This window comes from Bactrocera neohumeralis, chromosome 2 (genome assembly GCF_024586455.1).
Source record: "Bactrocera neohumeralis isolate Rockhampton chromosome 2, APGP_CSIRO_Bneo_wtdbg2-racon-allhic-juicebox.fasta_v2, whole genome shotgun sequence".
NCBI classification, from domain to species: domain Eukaryota; kingdom Metazoa; phylum Arthropoda; class Insecta; order Diptera; family Tephritidae; genus Bactrocera; species Bactrocera neohumeralis.
The window spans coordinates 44,852,208-44,873,713 of NC_065919.1; the positions used below are offsets into that span (position 1 = coordinate 44,852,208).

Below are 21,506 nucleotides of genomic sequence, written 5' to 3' on the forward strand. Positions count from 1 at the left end.
AATTTTGAACTGCAAATTCGAAAAGGTACATTTATCATGAAAGTAAACTTCCTAATGTATAATTCATTAGAATTTATGATAAAGTTTTATTTAGTTTAATAATCTATTTTTCAATTAGAGTGAATTTATATTTCGATGCTTTTTATGGTGTAATTTTACAAGTATATTTTTGTGTGCGTATTTTATACTGTATTTCATCATTTCAAGTGTTAACTGAAGTGAAGTGTATAAAAGTACAATTGGGAAATATTAACGGTTATTATTATCAATTAAAGAAATTTGGACATACTGAATCACAATAAAAAAATGGAACTGCAAATCCCATACAACAAATAAAAGGAATAAAGGCAGGAAGACACCAATACCTTCCCCAAATAGTAAAGTTCAAAAACTTCGAAAAAAAAATCTGAATTTTAGCAAATATTTAGCCATATAAACCACCATTAAAAAATAACAAATTCGAAAAACAAAGCTCAAGAAACGGTAATAAAAGTATATAAAATCAGTCAATGTCAGGTATCAATTCCAACGACAGTAGGGTCGAATCGGGCAGAGTTTTCATCCAACTCGTTGGCATAGCTCAAAAATAATTTTAAACATTTGTACAAAACAAGAAAAGTTAAGTTGAACGTCGATAATCATTAAACAAAGTATTGTGGGTGTCTAACCACGAACAAATACAATTGTTTAATGTTTTTCTACATGAAATTGCTGTCGACCGATTTCTGCACCACCGTAATTGCGTTTATTGACATTTAACACAAAAAATAATTATTCGTGTTAATACTTTCTTATCACATACATATGTATACATGTAGGCCTGTTCCTTTATAGGTATGCGACCGCATTTATATTACTGTACACTAGGTTCTGTTGATTTTATTGAATTATTTTTTGACGAAATAATTGTCAAATTATAAAAGTATTAGTTGAGTTCATCACACCGTAGTAGCTGTTGGTAAAAATGGTTTTGTAATGTTGGTTGCTTTGCAACAGGTATACATGCATGAACGTGAATTTGTAAAACTCGTCTTTTATTTTACAAAAGTACATATTTATTTTTATGTTATTTGTGAAATCACAATTTTAAGAAAATATTTTTATTGCGAATCAGCTGAATGAGTTACTTTAGTTTTTGTAATATGAAGTGCACTAAACATTATATGCAATTTTTCTTGGCCAATTTGCAAGGGATTTAAAAATAATTTTTGTGAATTTTAATACGTTTATGGAAATATTTGATGATGTTATTGTAAAGCCTGATTCATGACTGTAAGGTCTACTATAATAAGTTAGATTCTTTTTTTTTTAATTTTTTACTTTATGCAAAAAAGAACAATATGCATATATAAATATAAAGGAATATATTTTATTATACAAAATTAATACTTTAATGTGAGACAAATGTTAAACAAACTATATAAAATTAATGTATGAATAAATTTAAAATTTAGATGGAATTGGACACATACTCATTTTTCGTTACCGAACAAAAATGCTAGGAATTATGCAAATATAACAAAAATATGAAGAAATAGTGAAATAGAAAAATGTTTTTTTTTTTTTATACAGTTGAAGTATGCAAATAAAAATATTATTTATTGGAAAGACTCTGAAATCAGTTGAATTTATTAATAGCAATTACTTATAATATATTCTTAAAGTTTATATTTTTTGTGCATTTCGTCGATATAATTTTTGTAAGACCTATTTCTTCTTCAACTAAACTTTGAAACTGTTTTTTGACGTGCAGTGCAAGAGTTTGACAACTACCACAACGTTATATGTAATAATATATACTTGATGACGTTCAAGATAATGTAGTTTTTAACTCTTGTAAAAAATATCTATACAATTGATTGCAAATAGGGTTATCACGGAGTCACAATTTTCAAAAAAAAAAAAAAAAAAAATTTAATACCTTAGAAATAGACCTTGGAATAAATCCGAAATATAAAAAAATAGCGCCTGATAGTTTTTTTTTTTTAATTTCGATTTTTGTTTGTAAACAACTGTTGGTTGAAATAATAAAAATAAAAAATACTTGTAAAAAAAATATTTAAAATAATAATTTTTTCGTGACCTTGACTATACCCTACTCCATCAAATGATAATTAACTGTTTATAAGTTGAGCAAATAATATTATTGTTTGCAGTCCTTGTATATGGTTGTGAGAAGTTCAAACATAATATTAAAATTTTAATATCTTTTTTTCTCTAAGTTGCAAAGTTGCATTTAAATAAGAATAATTTTTTTTTTTTTTTTAGCAAAAAGCAGTTTTTGTTTGCGAATTTGTTGATTATAAGTAAATAATCTTAAATGAATGCATTCTAAATAAGAGGCGAATAAATAATAAAAAATTAAAACAAATATAAATGTAAATGTCTAAAGAAATTGCACTGGTTAATGGTGATTAATGTGTATAAAAAAAATTGATCTCTGACAGATTTATCAAAAATTATAAAAATGTATGGATTTGAATTAAATATACATAGCAACCTACCTAGAATAGAGCTAACGCTTAAATTTAGTGCACCAAATTCTCTTTGATAGCAATACTTAAATTAAATGTAGCCTAATATTAAAAATTCATGTAACCATATTCTTGTTCTATCTCCACGGCAAGGTCATTGGTCTCAGTGGGAGAAAGAATTGTACAACATATAAATTGTTTATGAATGTGTTCATAGCACTTATGTCTAACAGTGAATATAAGCCAAGTTAAACTATTCGGTTGACATACTTTTTACATACACATTCATTCTTTTAGACCGAATGTCTGCCAATTATAAATTACAATTAAAATTTAAATCGTATTTGTTGTATTATTATGCTTTTACATTATGTGAATCGCTATTGAAATAAACTTTTCTTAAAATACTAAATTACAACACAAAACTAATTGATAAATAATAATTTAGCAGAGCACAAATGACTGGTAATTGCGTATGTGCACCAAATATATATATTTATGCTTACGCATACATTTGTATGATTCCTTAGTGCCTGTTGCATTTAACGACAAGTCTGGTGATGCAGAAGTCTACCTTTTGCACGCGAATAATGGTGAATTTTAGTTGGTTGCCCTCTGTGTTGGTGATGACGTTGATTGGGTCTTGGTCGAACTCTCTGCAAATTTGGCGCTTTTTGGCGTTGACGGTTATGTATAGCTGCTGTTGTGGTTGTAGCTGTAACTGGTATGCTTGTGTTTTGTGGAAAATGTCGCGTATAATTATTTACAATTGATGTCGTTGCTATGTCGAGAAATGTGAGATTTGATGGTGTAGCGACTACAGGTTGATGTTGTTGAGGGTGCTGCTGTTGCTGCTGCAGTAATGGCTGTTGTGGTTGTGGCGATACATGCATTACTTTCTTTGACGTCGTTGCCGATGTGCTGCTGGTCGGTGCTGCAGCCGCTGCTGCTACCCTACGCAAATGAAAACGGCCAACATTGCGACGACGATGGTGTCACTTCGCTCCACTATTGCTTGCCTTGCCCAACTCTGAACGATTTGTATTGTTAAGTTGTGTTTGTTGTTGTTGTTGTAATTGTTCATTAATTTGAATGTTACTTGAAGATTGCTGCAGCGGCTGCAGGGCCGATGCTTGTTGCTGCTGCTGCTGTGCTGTTTGCTGTTGTTGTTGCATTTGTAATTGCTGTTGTTGATTTAGCGTATGTATGTGCTGGCAAAATGCCTGTAACACCTCAAAATGTGTCATTAAATTCGCTGTTTGACTATCATAATGTAGATGACGCGTGATCGGTGCTCCTAAGCGTCGTAGCATGTCTGTGAAAATTTTCTCCTCCTTTCGTATCCACGGCCGACGATCATCCTGCACTTGATATGGTGTCAAATGTACATGAATATTCATGCCTGTGTGTGATATGTGTGGTAAAATAAATATTTATTATAAGAAACAGTTTATTTGCATTGATTTGTAAGTACCCATTCTTGTTAGTGTTTCCAGCAGGCTTCTGGACGTAATCCATGTGTTCTTTTGGCCACCATGCCCACCATCCAGCCAATACATATCTTTGATGCGTGAAAGCAAACGTATCATTGTACTATCATCCGGCGTTAGAGTTTTTAAGTAGTGAAATTCATAAATGAACTGCAATAAAAATAAGGCATTAGTTAATTTACTAATACTTGGAAGTTTGTGGAATAATATGCAATATAATAGTAATGCCTCTAAAAACACTCAATATTATAGAAACCTTACCTTAAATTACACCTTCACAAATAAAATAGTTTCCATACAAGGACTTGAGTTTGATGGGTCGGTTTGTATGTGAGCTATGCATATGATATAGTGGTCTGATATTGGTTCTTGGGGAGAAAGATACGTGTAAACTTTCAGATAGATATTTCAAAAGGGACTAGAATATATATAAATTTTATAGGGTCTCCGTTTCCTTCTGGTGTCAGAAATTTCGTAGAAAACTGAATATACGCTTTTCAGGCTAAAAAAATGTTATGGAGCTTAGTCCACTATTTTGAAGGAGTGTTTTTAAAAGCATTACTTGCAAGTGTGAAAGGTTATGTATTTTCAGATTTTTACACCAAATGTGACTCACTTGATTGAGGACCACACATCCTTTGCTGAAGCCAATTAGAACCAGTTTCGCTTTGTCTAAATTCAAATTCTCTCTCCACCACAAAGGATTGCTATTTTGACGGGTGAGTTGCTGTGCTTGTGCTACACACTCGTTACTGTTACCACCACCAATATTATTGAAATGTGTATTATTTGTTTGCGCTTGATGAGCGGTAGATTGTAGAGGAGCCTTTTGAGTGCTATGTGAAGTTGTGGTCGTTGACGCTATGTTACTGTTAGCGGAATTATTTGCTGATGCTGAAACCCCTCCTCCGCTAGTATTACTGGCGCTACTAACTCCCCCAACAGTACCAGCACCAGTGACATTTGGAAATATTACTGCACCATCTGCATCGACAGTTACGTTCTCTTGAACTTGTAATATATCTATATCCATGTCTTGATTATTATCGTTCAATGCTGATGAGGAGGCGGACGTGTCAGTCGATGCTGTGGAGAGCGTAGAGGATACCAATGCGGCGGCGGCAGCCACAGCAGCAGCAGCGGCGGCTGCTTGAGCAGCCTGATCCATTATCTCATTTTCGGGTATGGAGATCAGTCGTTGAGAAAGATTTTGAAGTAATCTGTAGAAAAATATAAAACGAATAAATTTTTAATGGCGCATCATGATGAGGTCTGCATTTGATGGCAACTTACTTTTCTAAATGTTGTAAAGCGTGGTTCATTGGAGTATGGTCGGGGACACCAGCGTTATTACCACGTACGAAATTGTCGAAACAACTAAAAGTTTTGAACTCCATTCTGCGTTCACAATTAAAAAAATTATAAATACTTTAATTATGTTATCATAATAAAAAAAAATATGCTATCAAATAAAGGTTCGCTATTTACCTTACAGGCCGGATGACAATGATATGTGCGCGCGGAAAAGCCTCACGTAGAAGTATGGCAGAGTTCTCTAAGTTGTATTTCATGTAGCCACGACTATCTCGGTTAGTTTCCATGCTCTCCGGAAAGTCCTAAAACCAAGAAGAAGTCGAATCTTATATTATTTAACGGTATAATATATACTCATAATTAAAAAAATGAAGAAGACTTCATGTTTCAATTCAAGTGGTTAAAATCAGGGTAATGCTGATGTTAATGCGTGCATATATGTATGTATATATAAATGTTTCCGAACACTGGCACTTTGTCAAAAAGAAAGTGTAAAACAAGTCTTAGACTCATTTTAATGCTTAATTAAAATGATTAATCTAATCTAAAATCTTAATCTAATCTAAATACTTCTCGATGTTAAGCGTGATTATTTGCAACATTCGCCAATGAAATTTTTGTACAATTCGCTTAATTTTTTAAAATTTATTATTATTAAATTTGTTTGCTTTGCAAAATAGTGACATATTGTTTAAATAAGTATATTATAATAGTGAACATACCTGTACGTCTCCGCCGAAGTAAACAACGGCAGTTGAATCTTCAGCATTCTCGCTGCCTGTCGGCCGTATAGGTGGACAATAGACAATATCATTTGCCCGGTTTTGGAAGCCAGTAACGGCAAAAATACGAAATGGGCCAGCTGATGTGCTCGGTGTGCATAGACGATCCGTACTGCCGCCTAGCATTACCCCGAAGTTTGTGACCCTTTTTTGTAGTTTCAAAAAATGTTCAATGATTGCCTGTAAACACAAAATTTTTATAATTAAGCACAATACTTTTGTTCAATTGGATGTACATATGTAACTTTTATTTATATAAAAGTCATTGAGTCTTGAAGTATTCTTTTCACGGATTGTAAAACTTTTTAAACTTTAATAATTTAAGTTTTACAACTGGTGGTCTCAGACATGCATTGACAAATACATACATATGTATATGAAACATATCTTTGAAACCGTCGTTATATTTACGAGTACCATACCTAAGGCAAAGGATATTTTGTATGTTTACATACAAATATAGCTCATTGATGTGTTATAAATATAATATAGAATTAGTCTTTTGCTTTCGTGCTAAGTTACATAGTCTATTTAAAAATTGCTTATGGGTAAATATATACATTTCAAAAATGTAAATATGGATTTTGAATTTGTTTACCGAACCATTATTGATAATTAATTCCTCCTCCCAACTCCTCTTCAGTTTGATGTGCGCCACTATATAAATGCTTGTTGTTTTTTCATCTTATATAAATCAAACAGTTTTGAAAGCGCATTCGCATACCCCACTTAGTCAGTAATTACCCCAAAGTGTAAATATTTATTTTTATAAACACAATTCATTTTTTGTTAGTGGCTTGTCGTTGACCACTTAAGCACCTTCGTTGTCGATGAAACAATAACTACACAAAATTTAACATATACACTCGCGATGGGTACGTCGATATCACTCTCACTCACTAAATACTGTGTATAAATGTTTCAATATGTATATGTATATGGTTTCAATATATGTATATGTATATATATATACATATATTTAGGTAAATGTCTTGAAAGTTATTTAGTAGTAGTCTTCGTCATAGTATTCTCGTGTTCCACAACATCCCATGAATCGAGCACGTGTATCCTCCAAGCATAGTTTCGTATCTTCTTTTATCTCCTTTATCTTCATGCGTACCGCCTCACGCATCAAGTTGTAGCACATGGAAACCAAACCCATGCCTATTAGCATGTAGAAAAAATTAATTGCTAATTTTGAATTTTGGTCAGTTATTAGTTGCATATTAAACAAATCTTGGGGGTCAGCAGATGCATCTTCTTTTATTTTCAGTGATTCTGCATCTATGTCAGCCGCTGTTATCAACGATGCACCAGGCACAAAATCACCAAAACCAATTTTGCACAATGATGTCATGCAGAAGTAGAAAGAGTTTAAAAAGGACCATTTCTCCCAATTCGCAAACATAATAGTGCCCGTTATAATATAGGATATGATTACCCACAGGCATGCCGTCGATGGTACAATGATTTTTTTCCGTTGTAATACACCTAAACTACCATTTTCGAGTGCATCCAAACGAGATTCATATGTATTACGCTCCTGCGCACATTCATGTAAGCTGCGATATAGGAACTTGAATGAACGCGCCAACACTTTCCCCATATTAAGGAAATACAGTATATAAAGGGGTATGCCAAAAGTGGCATAAATGACCGTGAAACCTTTGCCCCAAGGTGTACGTGGCACCATATTACCATAACCGATCATTGTGATGACCGATAAACAGAACATTAATGCCGCCGGAAAGGACCAAATCTGTTCTGGTGTCCGTCCAACATAGCCATTTTTTATTAATGTGGCGATTTCTGTTTGATATTGTCGCAGTATATCTAAGGTATTATTTTGCCATTCGCTACGGTCAAAAGTATTAAATTTTTCAGTGATATTCCACATTTTCTCTGCGCAATTATGCCGCAGTTTACTGACATAGGCTGTGTTCTCGTCAACGTATTTTCGTTCTATATGCATAAAGGAGAGCGCTCCAAAGATAGCATAGAGTACAATTAATGCGCCCACACCCACTTGTGTACACATAAAAGTGACGAAATTTCGACAACATCGTTTGACACGCTTTCGCGGTGGGTTGCTGGGAGAGGAGGACGAATTCGAGGATTCGGCGCGACTGTTGTGACGCGAATTTCGCATAGATTTCGACATTTTCGATTTCGTAAACAAACGTCAGAAGGTACAACCGACGTAGTGTCATCTACTTGATTTAATTCGCCATTATATAATTAGCTCATAGCGACGAACGATCAAAACGTTTGCTCGATTTAATATTCCTTCAAATACGTCAATTATTAAAACTACACATATTAGTGCTTCATCACAGTTCCAGTATATGTATATTTTCCATTAATTTCAAAAACACCAAAAATAGATTTAAGCGCGACGTGTTGCACATTAAATTTAACTAAAAATACGATTGAACGCACAACCAACGGTCCTGGTCTGATCGATCTCGTATACCGAACGCAACTAAAAGACAAATGTATTCAAATACATTTCCCCGTCCAGCAACGCTCAGTCATCGAAACTTTTTCTCTCGTTGCATATTATACATTTGCAATACAATAATTAAGTTTGTTCTTAGCATTCATGTGCCTACGATATATGATTTTTGTTTACACATTGATCTCAACTAGCTCCCATTGATATTAATTTGGGAAAAACTCGTGCATTTCGTGCATAGCTGCAAGATGTAAAAAAAACAAAAAATCTATAGTTGAGAGTTTTCAAGAAATTATATTTTAATTGCTTCAAAAAGAACGTATTCTCTACAATATTTAGAAAACACCATATGAACATATACATACATATATGTACATACATATATTTGTATGTTCGAAACGAAAATTTGAATGAAATAATAAAAATAATAAATACTGTGCCACTTTGCTAAGAGTTTGCCGCAGTGTTTAACTCACACATATTTGTGCTATTCGTGCCGCTCAGATTGACTTAGAGCACAATTGACTTGTTGCTCGCTTGATTTTCACATTGAAATACAACTAGGACATTAATTGTACTTCTCTTAAAACTAATCTTAACTTATTCACCTTTTAAAGTTTTACTGTCATATGTATTAAATTAACATATTAGTTAAAGGCTTTAGGTACTTGAAGTACCTAAATATATCAGTATGCCCACATACATAAGTATATACTCTTTATAACATATAAATACATATGAAAGAATTATGTATATTACATTATTTGATTTTAGATAAATATTATTGATATTTTTATGCATAGTGCATCATATATACCTTCACTCAATCAGTTCCTGTTACACTTCCTTAAATTGAATAAGTTATTTGTAAGTTGTTGAGAAGTTATTTAAAAAAAGAGAAAACAGATACTTTGCTGCACCGAAGCTATTAAAAGAGAGCAGGATCTTTATATTGAACCTGTCAGCTAAATGCTATTGGAGTCAAACCAGAATTTCTTCCAAGGTTGCTTTGGATATTAATCCGTGCCAAATTTCGCGAATATATCTCGTCAAATAAAAAATTTTCCATACAAGGACATGATTTTCATCGGTCAGATTTTATGGCGGCTATACAGGCTCAATATCGGCGGTTCCGACAAGTAGGGTCGACATTTGCTTCGGTGAAAATTTATAGTCTACCAATTCGAACTAAAATAGTGATAATAATTACCATTCTCAACATATCTGTAGGAAAAATATGGGATATACTAATTACAGTTATTTTAGTCAATTTATTGTTAGGAAATTTTTACTATAATTTTCGGGTTTAGCATCATAGTCGTGAAATGACTGTAAATTAGTGTTATCTTAAGGATAGCTTTTCCATGCAAGACAAAGACATACATATAAGGATAATCTAGGAAGCTCCACCACCGATTATACTTCTTTCCATTGAGCACCTGAGTTATATATATAATATTAACAAAATATTAAAACTACTTTTTATATTTACCATGGTATAAATATATGAATAACGAAATCGTACTGTCAACAAAGCCAGCTGTTTAGCCCTTAATGGTTTGTTTTTATCTCTTTATAATATTTTCAAATCAGATTATTGAATAATCAATGTCGAAATGTTACGTCGCCAATAGTAAATGGAGTTGTTATTTTACAAAACACATCCGAAATCAAATTGAAATTAATTTTACGCGTATATGAATGACATTGAAAATATCTACACTTTTTCACTCTTCACTATTTTGCTTTTTACACTGGAATACGGCGAATATAAAAGTCAGCATTTTCTATATTCACACATATATAACTGTGCGAAGAAATATATATCAAAGTACATATGCTAATTACTAGCAGATTTGGAGGTGAACACGATTCACATCGACTAAGATTAACTGTAGTAATTCTTAAGAGAGGCGATGTCACTTCTAAATATTGTTCATCAATTTTACATAAACGTTTTTGCCAGACATTTGTACATCATAAAATTTTACACTGAAATCACCACAAATGGTGGCGCGCTGTACTTTTCACTACCCACTCGACGGTAAATGAGGTGCGCACTGACAGAAGCAATGCAAGTGAATAAGTGAAAATGGAATGGAAACAGAACGCGACAAACAATTTTTTCACACCATCAATGAGCAATTTTTGGCACTACTATAGGGAGGGGGCAATAGCAGGTTGAGGGTACCATAGCGGGTTAACTTGTAAATGACAATAATAAATCAGTAAACTCTATTATCACATATATGCATATTTTGGCTTGTGGCCAAAGCCGGCGTTGGAAATTAATGCATTAGCAAACTTTGAATGTAAATAACTTACAGCGTTTGTTATACACCAATGAGAATAATCTCTGTATGTATGCGCTTTGCCCTCCCTTTAGCAGAAGGCGCAGAAAAATCACCAATGCAGTTTGCTGCAAATTTTACAAATAATGCGAAAATTTCACTTTTCTTGACATCTGTCTTCAAAATATTATCAATTTCATGAAGAACATTCACAATATTACAACTTTAAACAAATTATAGTTTTTTTCACACAATATTGCGCCCGAATTTCAACAAAAATTCGCAGTTTTCTTTTTTATGAGTTTTTCTCGTTTCTTTCTTAAACTGGAAACGCATCGTTTATTCCATAATACCGAAATCCATCGATTTCTTTCTGTCAACGATTCCTGTCACTTTAGACAGAGAACGTAAATTTCGATATACGTGCTCAGCTTAGATACAAAAACTGCACTACCAACCATGCGAAATATAAAGGAATGAAAACGGTTTATTTAAAAAATAAATAGAATAGTAAACTTTAAAATTAGTAAGCTCTTTAAGAGTACTTTTGTGATATTGACAATGTATTTACCTTTTAGCGAAGGATATTTGTATTTGGTATACGTAAATAATGTCGGAAAAAGAGAAATTGCAATAACATTTTGTGATTTTTCTCGTCCATTGTTGTTTCTCAAAGTTGACTGTTGATATAAGCTTTGAGAAACAGCATTTTATCTAATAAGTTATACTTTTATAAGAAGTACAGTTCTACTTTCTGCCAAATATGTTATATAAATTTAACAATGGGGTTTCAGAAATTTTCTGTGATGTACCTACAAACAGCCGTTGACAGCTAATTAGAAACGCTCCCGTTTTTGTAGGTGGCTGATAAATTGATAAAAAATTTTAATATACTGTTATTCATATTCCTAAAGGTCTTGCATTGTTCGTGTTACTCTTTTAACTACTAAATTCACGATATACTCGTAGAAGGGGAATTAAGTGCGACAGCCAATTAGAAACAGTTGTTTAAAGAATTAAAATCCCTTAACGTGTTAATTTTTATTAATAATATTATTGATTTCTGGTAAGGGTGCGTCTCAAAGTTGTTGTTTAAAATATATTAAAATGTATCATTCAAATTGTTTAATGAGTAAACGCTCCCCACCCTACGTAGTTACATTTTTGACCTTCGTGAGTCTGGAAAGACGTACAAACAAATTTCGAATCATGCTAAAGAAATTGCTAAAGAATTTGTTTTCAATGCCCTTAAGCATATAAAGAATTTTAAAACTTTTTCCAACGTTGCACGCGAAGAAAAAACCCGAAAAACTTCAACAGAAATATACCGCAGAATTACTACCATCTCCCGAGGAGACCCAAAAACAGAGTTCCACTGACATTCTACATAAAATTCAAGACGAATATAATGTCCAAATATCCAAGAAAACAATTTCCCGGCGTTTAGTCGAATTCAAATTTCACGGCAGAACAGCACGCATGAAAACACTTCTAACTAAAATTCAAAGGAAAGAATGTGTAGAATTTTCCAACACTTATTGATCTTGGACAAAAAATAAATGGAAGTATGTTGTTTGGAGCGATGTAACAAAATAAATCGCATAGAACCTGATAGTCGAAGGTATGTTTGCCGACCAGTCTAACAAGAATTTGATCCTCGGTATGTTTCACGTGTAGTGAGGCATGGCGGAGGATCAATCATAGTGTAGGATCCGCTCCATATGATTGATGGAATTTTAAGTAAGGAGAAATACGTCGACATCTTAAAAAATGTCATTCTGCCTTGGACTAAAGACAATTTGTCTGTTATATGGAAATTCCAACATAATAACAATCCAAATCATATGGCAAAGTCGGCACAAAAGTTTTTTGTTGAAAATTCCATGAATGTTTTGGAATGGCCTGAAGGGAACACATCTCTGTTGATGTCAAAAAAGCTGTAGGTACCAAAAATATCACAAATATGGATGTCTTTTTTGATGAAATTAGGACGGCATGGCAAGCAGGGATAATGGCATACCCAACTTATTCCAGTGTGAGAGCGCCTCAAAATAAGCGTTTTTTATAACATTTTCCATTGTGGCCACATCGAACAAAATAAGAATTTTTGGGCATTTAAATTAAAACACCCAACATTTATTATGATTGCAAATTATTATATATTGGACTTTTAATATATGGCGAAACTATTTAAATCCTTTTTTATGATTTTATGATAAATTAATAACTGACTTTTGATATTTCACTACTTAATAAGGTGAATTAAGCCTGTTAGTTCTCAATTAATAAATGTTTTTAATCATTTGTAATTAAAAATTATTTATTCTATGGATCAAATAGCAAAACGTTTCATGAAATATTTTTAAATTTCGCATTTTCTTTGATTTTCATTTTTTTTAATTTTTATTAGCGATCTTGAACGGCAGCAACAAACCTACCCAATCCAGTCAACTATCAAAGTTCGGTAGGTGAGCGGTTCTCACATTTCCAGTGACAGGAGAGTTGGGGATCTCTTTACCTCTGATCCATGTCTTTATCTCTGATGGCAAGCAACACTAGTGGTGTGCTGTCAGAGTCTTATAACGTCAATTCGCAGTGGATGTGAAGCAGTATTAAAGTAAAAGGATTAAGCAACAAAATACTAACTGAAAGTAAGCAATATTTTTTAATAGCAGTATTTTTTGCTGATAAAAAATTTTCTTTTCTAATTAGTTGTCGCACTCAAATCGTTGATTCCACACATTTTTGCTAAAATCTTAAAAAAAAAACGGATTTTTAATTAAAATTTTTACTATTAGAGTTCAAGTTTAATGTAAGTTTCAATAAAATGAGTGAAAGAACGGTAAAAATAAGTGATTTATTAGAAAATAATTTCATTTACTTCAAAATAAGTCGCGTTTCAAATTAACTGTCAACGGCTGTATGTATGTATTGCTTTTTTAAAATGGGTATATTTCGTTTATTTCCTGTTATTAAATCAACGGAACTGCTGTACTACTTGCACTGCAATACCAACACGTCAAGAAAGCTGGAAGTTTCATGGGAAGCTTCCAGCAGCGCTGTGGAACTGGCAAGCCATTCGTATAACATAAGGAGGGTCTAACGGAAGTGCAAAACCATGCAAATAGTGGTCTCAAAAATGGCATCGAAATGAATACGTTACCTACGATGCACCACAATATCCAATTCTGTACTCATACTGATATTTATAAAATTATAAGGACCGTTTTTTTAATATCTGGTTTGCAGCTATCTGTGCTGCGATATATTCTGTGACAAAGTTTACAATGCATATGTACATATATCGAATATAAATACGAAAAATAGGTGCCGTTATTTTTATACTCTTGCAACCTGTTGCTACAGAGTATAATAGTTTTGTTAACCTAACAGCTGTACGTATCACCTAAAACAAAGCCACATAGATATAGGGTTATACTCATAGAAATGATCAGTTTGGCGAGAAAAGTTGAAATTCGGGTGACTGTCTGTCTGTCCGTTTCATCCGTTCGTCCGTGCAAGCTGTAACATGAGTAAACATTGAGATATCTGGATGAAACGCAAAGCAAATCGCCTTTAACCAAAAAGGTGTCAAAACTAAGAACTTAATTAAGATATAAAACAGTAATTTGGCACAGGGGATTACAGTAGCAAAGGAGCACCTAATAAGTGTACATATCTTCTAAACTACTAAAGGTACTACAACCAAATTTATCTAGCTCAAATATTATATAAATTCCTACCATTTCCATATAACGGTACTGTTCAAAACTACTAATAGCGCAATAAATCAACAACTAATTAAGCCAGAGATATTAAATTTTACCTCCGAGGTGGTATGAGAGTGCTTTATTGGAGCCGGTGTGAAAATTGGACGATGAGCGTGACATCGCCCACTTTTTGGTGAAATCATATATCTCGGGACCTGATTTAAGTGGTAGCATTCTTTTTACATCCCTATGTCACAGTGCGAAAATGGACGAAATCAGACTACAACCACGCCTACTTCCCATATAATACAATATTAAATTCCACTTGATTCTTTTAATTTTCATTACACAAATCAAGAAATATAACGATATACAATTTTGCAAAACTGTCCAAATCCAACCAAAACTGCCCAAGCCCCTAGGTACCGAATATGTTGACTCTTGTATCTATGTACATATAGTTGACTTTTGACTGAAAATAACGGTCAATGTGTGAGATATATAATTGAAATTTAGCGATAATCCTTCCTGACAATGGTGTGTCTGTATATCAAAATGGGTTGAATCGGGTCAATACATCCCAGAGCTCCTATATACCTAATATAAAGACTTCTGAACTTCCAGGTGACTTTATGCTGAATATATCGACCAATATTTGAATTATCTCAATGAAAATTACGAAACATGTTTTGCTTATAACTAGATTTATAATAATCTAATAATCAATAAATAAAATCGGGCTGATACTATGCCGGATTTGTCGGTCAGTGTATGAGTTATATAGAGTAAATGTATGTATGTATATCTATAATTGCTTACATTCCGGTCCTCTGGTTCATGTTTTTACATCTTAAGGGGTTACATGGATTTACGGGTTTCAAAGAATCGCTTTTTTATTACCTTATTAAATTCTGCAACATCTCTAGAATATTGTCCTAAAATTTCCAAGTTGATCCGAGTAATAGTTTCGGAGATACAGTCTTGCTCGCTCGAGGCTAGCTAGGCTAAGTGCGCCGCCTTTAACCGCGTTTTTCTCGAAAGTGTGTTTTTGACGTCGGTTGGCAAGATTTCTCGAGAACTACTTAACCAATCTTCATAAATTTTATACAGGTCTTTGAGAAACAGTTTTTAAGGACTTGAACGAGGGATTTCGATTACAACTATTTTAACTGAAATTTTGATTTTGTTTGTAAAAATGTGTGCCGAAAATTCTGTCTTTAGTTTTCTTCAGTATATTGGAGCTAAAGATAATTGTATTGCGGTGATTGTTTTATATGAGTGTGGAAAGAGCGCAAGTGAAATTTATAAGCTTCCCAAAAAATATAATACTACAGATTACAGAAAAAGAATTAGTCACATTCGAGTGGTTCGAACCAATTCAGCCATAAAACTTCGGGAAGACATTTGCAAAATGCCCTTAGGAACTACAAAATTATGTCAAGATGTCAAGGGAAATTGATATATCGTCCAGATCAATGCCAAGACTTATTCGAGATGATGTCCACAAGAAAGCCAACCGTCGCCCAACTGATCGTCTTGTGACAACGCGCTTGATGCAATTTAGACTCAATAGAAGCAATCGGTTTCTTCAGTGAGACGTATTCAATGGGCATCAAAATATCCATTTTATAGATGAACAGTTTTCACTGTTGAAGAAAATCTACGCGAAAATTTCCAAAGATGCAAGCAATTTAATTCCAAGGGTTCAACGTGGTCACCATTTAATTCCAAAGACGTTCAACGTGGTCACCATCCATATATTAGCCTAAAGCTCTTATGGTTTGTGTGGTCAGTGTTGAATATCTTTGGCTTTAGCAGCATCGTCAACAGCAACTGGAAAGACGACGTTTAAGAGCTTGCGTGAAAGCAAAAGGTGATCATTTCGAATAAAACTTCGTACATCGCCAATTTAATATTTGCAATATTAAACAATATTAACTTTATTGTCAAATGTATTATAGTTCAATATTTATAATGGTCGGAACTTGTAACAGAAGAGGGCTAAGAACACACTATATATGGTTGTTGCCAAACGATCGCAGAATTAGTTTAGTTAGAAAGTAATCAATAAGAGCTTAAAATCTCACGTAATTAAACCGATTTATTACTTTCGACTTTGAAAAGATTGCACGAAAAAGTAAATAAGAAGAATTGACAAATATTGGATGCTGCGCGATTGTTGCTCTACAATTCGACTCGATCGTTCTCAAGGCAAAAATTTAGTGTACACTTTGCCGGTAATGTTGTCAGCACAGCACCTTAGTGTTCTAATGAATGTTGATGAATTTCACCATTATAATAACAACATAATATCCTTCTTGCTGTTGTTGTTTTTGTAGTAACAGAAAACATTCCTTAAGTAATTTGGATAAATGCTGTCGGGTTAATAGTGCGTGAACGGATAAGAATTTCGCTCCGTTCTCGCTACGTAGACCAGACTGTCGACCTGATTCTTGTTTTGAATATATACAAGGTCTGTCGCAAAAGAAACAGAACTTTTTAAATATAACTGTTTCTAGTGGTGCCACCTATTGGTGGGTATATGAAATAAAAAGTTCGATCTCTTGTTGACATTTCGTAGAAATTTTAAGACAATTGGATAACTACAGTCGATGTTATCGATCAAAAAGTGACTGCAGCTTTTGGTCATCGGTCGTAAAATGAAAAGAGCAAATATTAAATTTTGTTTTAAACTTGGGAAAACGTTTACTGAAACATTTCAAATGATGAAAAAAGTTTATGGTGATCAGAGCCTATTCCGTAGTAATGTGCATGAGTGGTTTAAGCGATTCCAAGAAGGTCATGAGGACCTCTGTGACGATCAGAGGTCGGTCGTCTTCAAAAGTCAAAAATAAAGACACTGCTGATTTGTTTTTAGATTCCGAGGGTATTGTACACCAAGAGTTCGTCCCACCTGGCCAAACGATTAATGCTGTGTTTTACCTTGGTGTGATGAAGCGTCTTTTGTCACGCATTCGTCGTGCTCGACCACAATACCGTGAGGCAGGGTCCTGGCGCCTGTTGCACGATAATGCGCCGTGTCATCGGTCAACGCTTGTCACTGATTTTTTGACAAAAAAACTCCATATTAACTATTAATCACTCACCCTACTCACCTGATCTGTCACCCTGTGATTTTTACCTATTTGGAAAACTTCATTTGCCCATGAAAGGAAACTGGTTTCAGGACATTTCAGCTATCCAAAAGGCGACGACCGATATTCTCAAGAGCATTCCGAAAAATGATCTTAAACACTCATTTTAAATGCTAATTGACCGGGCTAAACGCTGTATCGAAGAACAAGGAAACTACTTTGAATAAAAAAATATAACTTTTGAAAAATATTATTTTTTTTGTTGTTTTTATTAACAGTCCAGTTTCTTTTGCGACAGACCTTGTATGCTTCTGATATATGTATATATGCTTGTTATTTTTTCTAAAGTTGATGATCCTATTGGATACATGATTTCTGTATGTCTGTTTCGTTTTGCCACCGATACTTGAATAAAATCGTAATATTTTGCTGAGGAAATTGATATTAGTGAAGGGTAAAATCGGATCATTGCCACGACCAAAATCTGCCTGCAGCTTTCTTTGACCTGTAATAAGTTTAATGTACATAATTTACAAAATTCTACAACTTTATTAGTGATTTCGTTTTATGGTTCAGTTTGGTTCGATATACGTAAAATATGGCACAAGCACCACACGATTTACTCACAGTGATTTAAGTAAGAATATGTAGTTGGTGCTTTTACATCATAGTTCAAGAGACGTTTTTTTTGCAGTGCCTCTTTAACTGTTACTTGTATTGTTACTGGCAAAATATATTATATATTCTGGTGTTTAAGTGTCACTGAAAAAAGTTACAAATATACAGATGAAGCTAGTAAAAGTGATGAGAATATATCGCTAAGCACTTGGTCCTATTCACCGGTCAAAATATGGTATACATTTATCCAATACCTAAATGATATGTTGCTATAGTTATCGTTTAAAAACTTTCTCCGCTCTCCGTTCACAGTATCGTTTTTCGAATTTTTGGTGGATATATCGGGTTTTCAGACCTTGGAAATTGTTGCTACACTTGCTGAGAGAGTGACTGTCATCTGGTAGATCGAACAAGCTTTGCCAATTAGCCTGCCACATAAAAAACCTCTTTAGCAAGTTCAGCAGACATTTGAAGATACTTGATTTAAATGATATATAAACTTTCATTTGCCAAACAATAGCAAGTTTAGCATGCAAGTCCGTAGTGAGTGAGTAAGCCAATCTATTTGCCTTAGGATTGTTAACATAGCTTTGAAAAGGCTAGAAAGGTTTTTGCGAAAGACAACATGCCGATTCAAAGTGACTTAGAAGGTATCAACCATATAACAACGTAACGCCGGATCGGAGGTTACAAAATAGTACCAGGAAGTTGTAAATAAAAGGCAAAATATTTAATTATTCATCAATATTTATTTTGTCCCCACCAGATGTAATACACTAATGCCAACGATTTTTCCAGTCCTCGAAACACTTTCCATAGGCACTTTTTGGAATGCTCAGCTCCTTCAACGAATTTTGCTTCATATCTTCGATTGACTGAAAATGGGTGCCACGGAGCGACAATTTCAGTTTGGGAACAAGAAAAAATCATTCGGAGTCAAATCTGGTGAATACTTATGGTGGTTGATCGACGGTGACTCGATGCGGTGGTGCATTAACATCGTGTAAATCCATGAATTGTTCTTCCACTATGCCGGTGGTTTTCGACGGATGTTCTCACGCAAACGCCTCAATACGGTCAAATAGAACTCGACAAAAAAAATGACCATCATCTTGATTTTTGAACGGCTTTGGAGTGGTTTTCTTGGTTTCGGCTCAGTTTTTCCCTTCATTCTGATGAATGTTGACTTGTTTGCAGGTCCAACTGATAAAACCATTCCTCGTCAGTAATTATAATGCTCTCCTTAATGTGTGGTTGGAATTTGCACGATCAAGCATGTCCAAAGAGATCTGTTTACTCTTTTTTAAAAAAATTCAGCTTTATTGGGAAGAGTCAAGCAAGAACGCGTTTCATACTCAAAATATCCTGCAAAATCATTTAACGGACCTGCGAGATATTTCGAGCTCTCTTGTCATCTCTCTAACACTGACGATTTTCAAGCACCAACTATATCCTTCACTTTATTTTAATATTTTTTAATCAGTTGAACAGGTCGATGGTCGTCCAGAATGAGGCAGGTTTTCAACGATCTCTCGACCCTCTTTGAAGGCTTTCTACCACTCTTAGACTTGTGTTTTTGATAAAACTAAATCAGCGTAAGCCTTTTCCAACATTCGCAATGATGACACGATATTTGGTTAGAAATACAAAATTTGAGAAAATTCTTTGTCGATATTTTTATCCGTTGTAAAAATTGCAACGCACTACTTTAGCAGCTGCTGTAAATTAATTAAGAACAGTCTTGGTATTTTAGCAAAATACATTTTTGTAATATGATTTACCCGGAAAATTTAATTACAATTTCTGTGTGCCCTTTTCTCAAAATGTACATATGTACATTTTATAAACCATTTTCTTAAAGATACTGTACAAACCCGTTAAATTTCCATAGTTTTTTCTTGCTTCTGTAATTCTGCTGCGGTGTTACGCTTAAAATATAACCGTACTTACTGTGGCTCAACTGTTGCCTCTGAAATCTCTCCAATAGAGCTTTAGAAAAATAATAAACGTTTTAAAAAAAAAAAAATTATTAGACTCCGTCCAACGGATTGTTCGGAAATCGCTAAAATCTTGAAGAATGAATTGTGCTTCCAAACGCATGCCTAACCAAAGACCTCTATAACTACTTTTACTAACTTACAATAAATGAATATGCAACATTTTTATTATTTTGTATATTTTTAGATTTAATCACGCTTATAGCATTTTCGAGTCATATTTTTATTATCATTACTATTAATGTAGAATTATTTTATTTCGAAAGTACACATAAGATATAGAGCTTCGTTTTTTAGTTTTTTTCTAGAATATATACTAGATAATTATTTTACAAAAAAATGCTTTTCTGTGATATCGCTTTCTTTTATACATACATGTAAATAAGCAGTAATGTTGAGAATGTAGACATGCATGTATTAAGTTTTCAAAATCTTGTTATAGAATATTACATTTTTGCAATTTGAACGTTGTAGAAAACGTTGTTATAACACCTTTATATGCATATTTTATTAGCATCACTGTATAATAATGTGACTAAGTACTTTACCAGCAGGTAAGAAATACTCAGTTAGTAATGTTCTTAGATTTATTTGAGCTAGTTGAGAAATTTCTTGCATATTTTCTTTCAACATTTCATCAAAAAGTAGTATTGGTATGCTATAATTTGCATACGTTTATGTGTTTGTATATCCGTAAACCTTATTCATATTAAGACATAAAGAAGGAGCGAATGATTTACTAAATGTTTTTAAGTACTATTTCTATTTTTTATAAAAATTTGTTTGTTGAGCAAGGACGTTACGCTGGATATTGGCCTACAACAAAGTTCTATGTACATGTTTATATGGATATATACATATATATATATATATAATTTATATTTTTTCTGTGGTTATTGAAATAGGTGAAACACTGCTTCTTAAAGACATACAAAAATATTTTGAAAAACTGTGTTTGTAAACATATAATATATTATACATATGTATGGTATATAATTTTTTTATAATTTTCCTACATAAAACATTACTTTTTAAACAAATGTTTAAAAGCAGAAAGTCTACTCTTTTCAGTCATACTTTTCGCTGCCTATTTCGTGCACATAATCATATAATAGGTTTATTACTATGGGCAAAAAATAGTAAGACTTTGCTCATAATTTTAAAGTTCTTAATTTAGTACTCCCATTTGGATTTTTACTATTTTTTGCCCACTGTAGCATCATTTCTTAACACCTTACTTGAAACCTGCTGTATTTAGATTGACAAAATAAAATAAATTG

The 21,506-nt window shown here is 33.3% G+C and overlaps 2 protein-coding genes across 5 annotated transcripts; both read right to left on the minus strand.

Annotated features, from left to right (window-relative positions):
* Positions 1-139: 139 nt before the first annotated feature.
* Positions 140-11,138, minus strand: LOC126753195 (mitochondrial protein C2orf69 homolog). 4 transcript variants are annotated; one of them, XM_050464455.1, is made up of 7 exons: positions 10,841-11,138; positions 6,001-6,240; positions 5,453-5,580; positions 5,258-5,362; positions 4,581-5,184; positions 3,949-4,114; positions 140-3,876 (listed from the first exon to the last, which is right to left on the minus strand). In XM_050464455.1, exons 2-7 carry the CDS (start codon positions 6,184-6,186, stop codon positions 3,470-3,472), a joined length of 1,596 nt encoding a protein of 531 aa, XP_050320412.1. In that variant the 5' UTR covers positions 6,187-6,240; positions 10,841-11,138; the 3' UTR covers positions 140-3,469. The 4 variants fall into 4 exon arrangements, with proteins under 4 accessions (XP_050320412.1, XP_050320394.1, XP_050320404.1 ...); XM_050464437.1 differs by lacking the exon at positions 10,841-11,138 and adding an exon at positions 10,008-10,100; XM_050464447.1 differs by lacking the exon at positions 10,841-11,138 and adding an exon at positions 6,664-6,720.
* LOC126753286 (TWiK family of potassium channels protein 18) lies at positions 6,857-10,074 on the minus strand. Its single transcript, XM_050464617.1, has 2 exons — positions 10,008-10,074; positions 6,857-8,756 (listed from the first exon to the last, which is right to left on the minus strand). The coding sequence occupies exon 2, from the start codon at positions 8,219-8,221 to the stop codon at positions 7,064-7,066; it is 1,158 nt and encodes a 385-aa protein (XP_050320574.1). The 5' UTR covers positions 8,222-8,756; positions 10,008-10,074; the 3' UTR covers positions 6,857-7,063.
* Positions 11,139-21,506: the final 10,368 nt, after the last annotated feature.

Bases quoted from the DNA above. Each gene is read 5' to 3' on its own strand.
- LOC126753286 (XM_050464617.1), bottom strand. From the start codon at position 8,221: ATGTCGAAATCTATGCGAAATTCGCGTCACAACAGTCGCGCCGAATCC.
- LOC126753195 (XM_050464437.1), bottom strand. The intron at 5,581-6,000 runs GTATGTTCACTA...TCTTGGTTTTAG, and splicing joins ACTTCGGCGGAGACGTACAG to GACTTTCCGGAGAGCATGGA. The intron at 5,363-5,452 runs GTAAATAGCGAA...TTGTGAACGCAG, and splicing joins ATTGTCATCCGGCCTGTAAG to AATGGAGTTCAAAACTTTTA.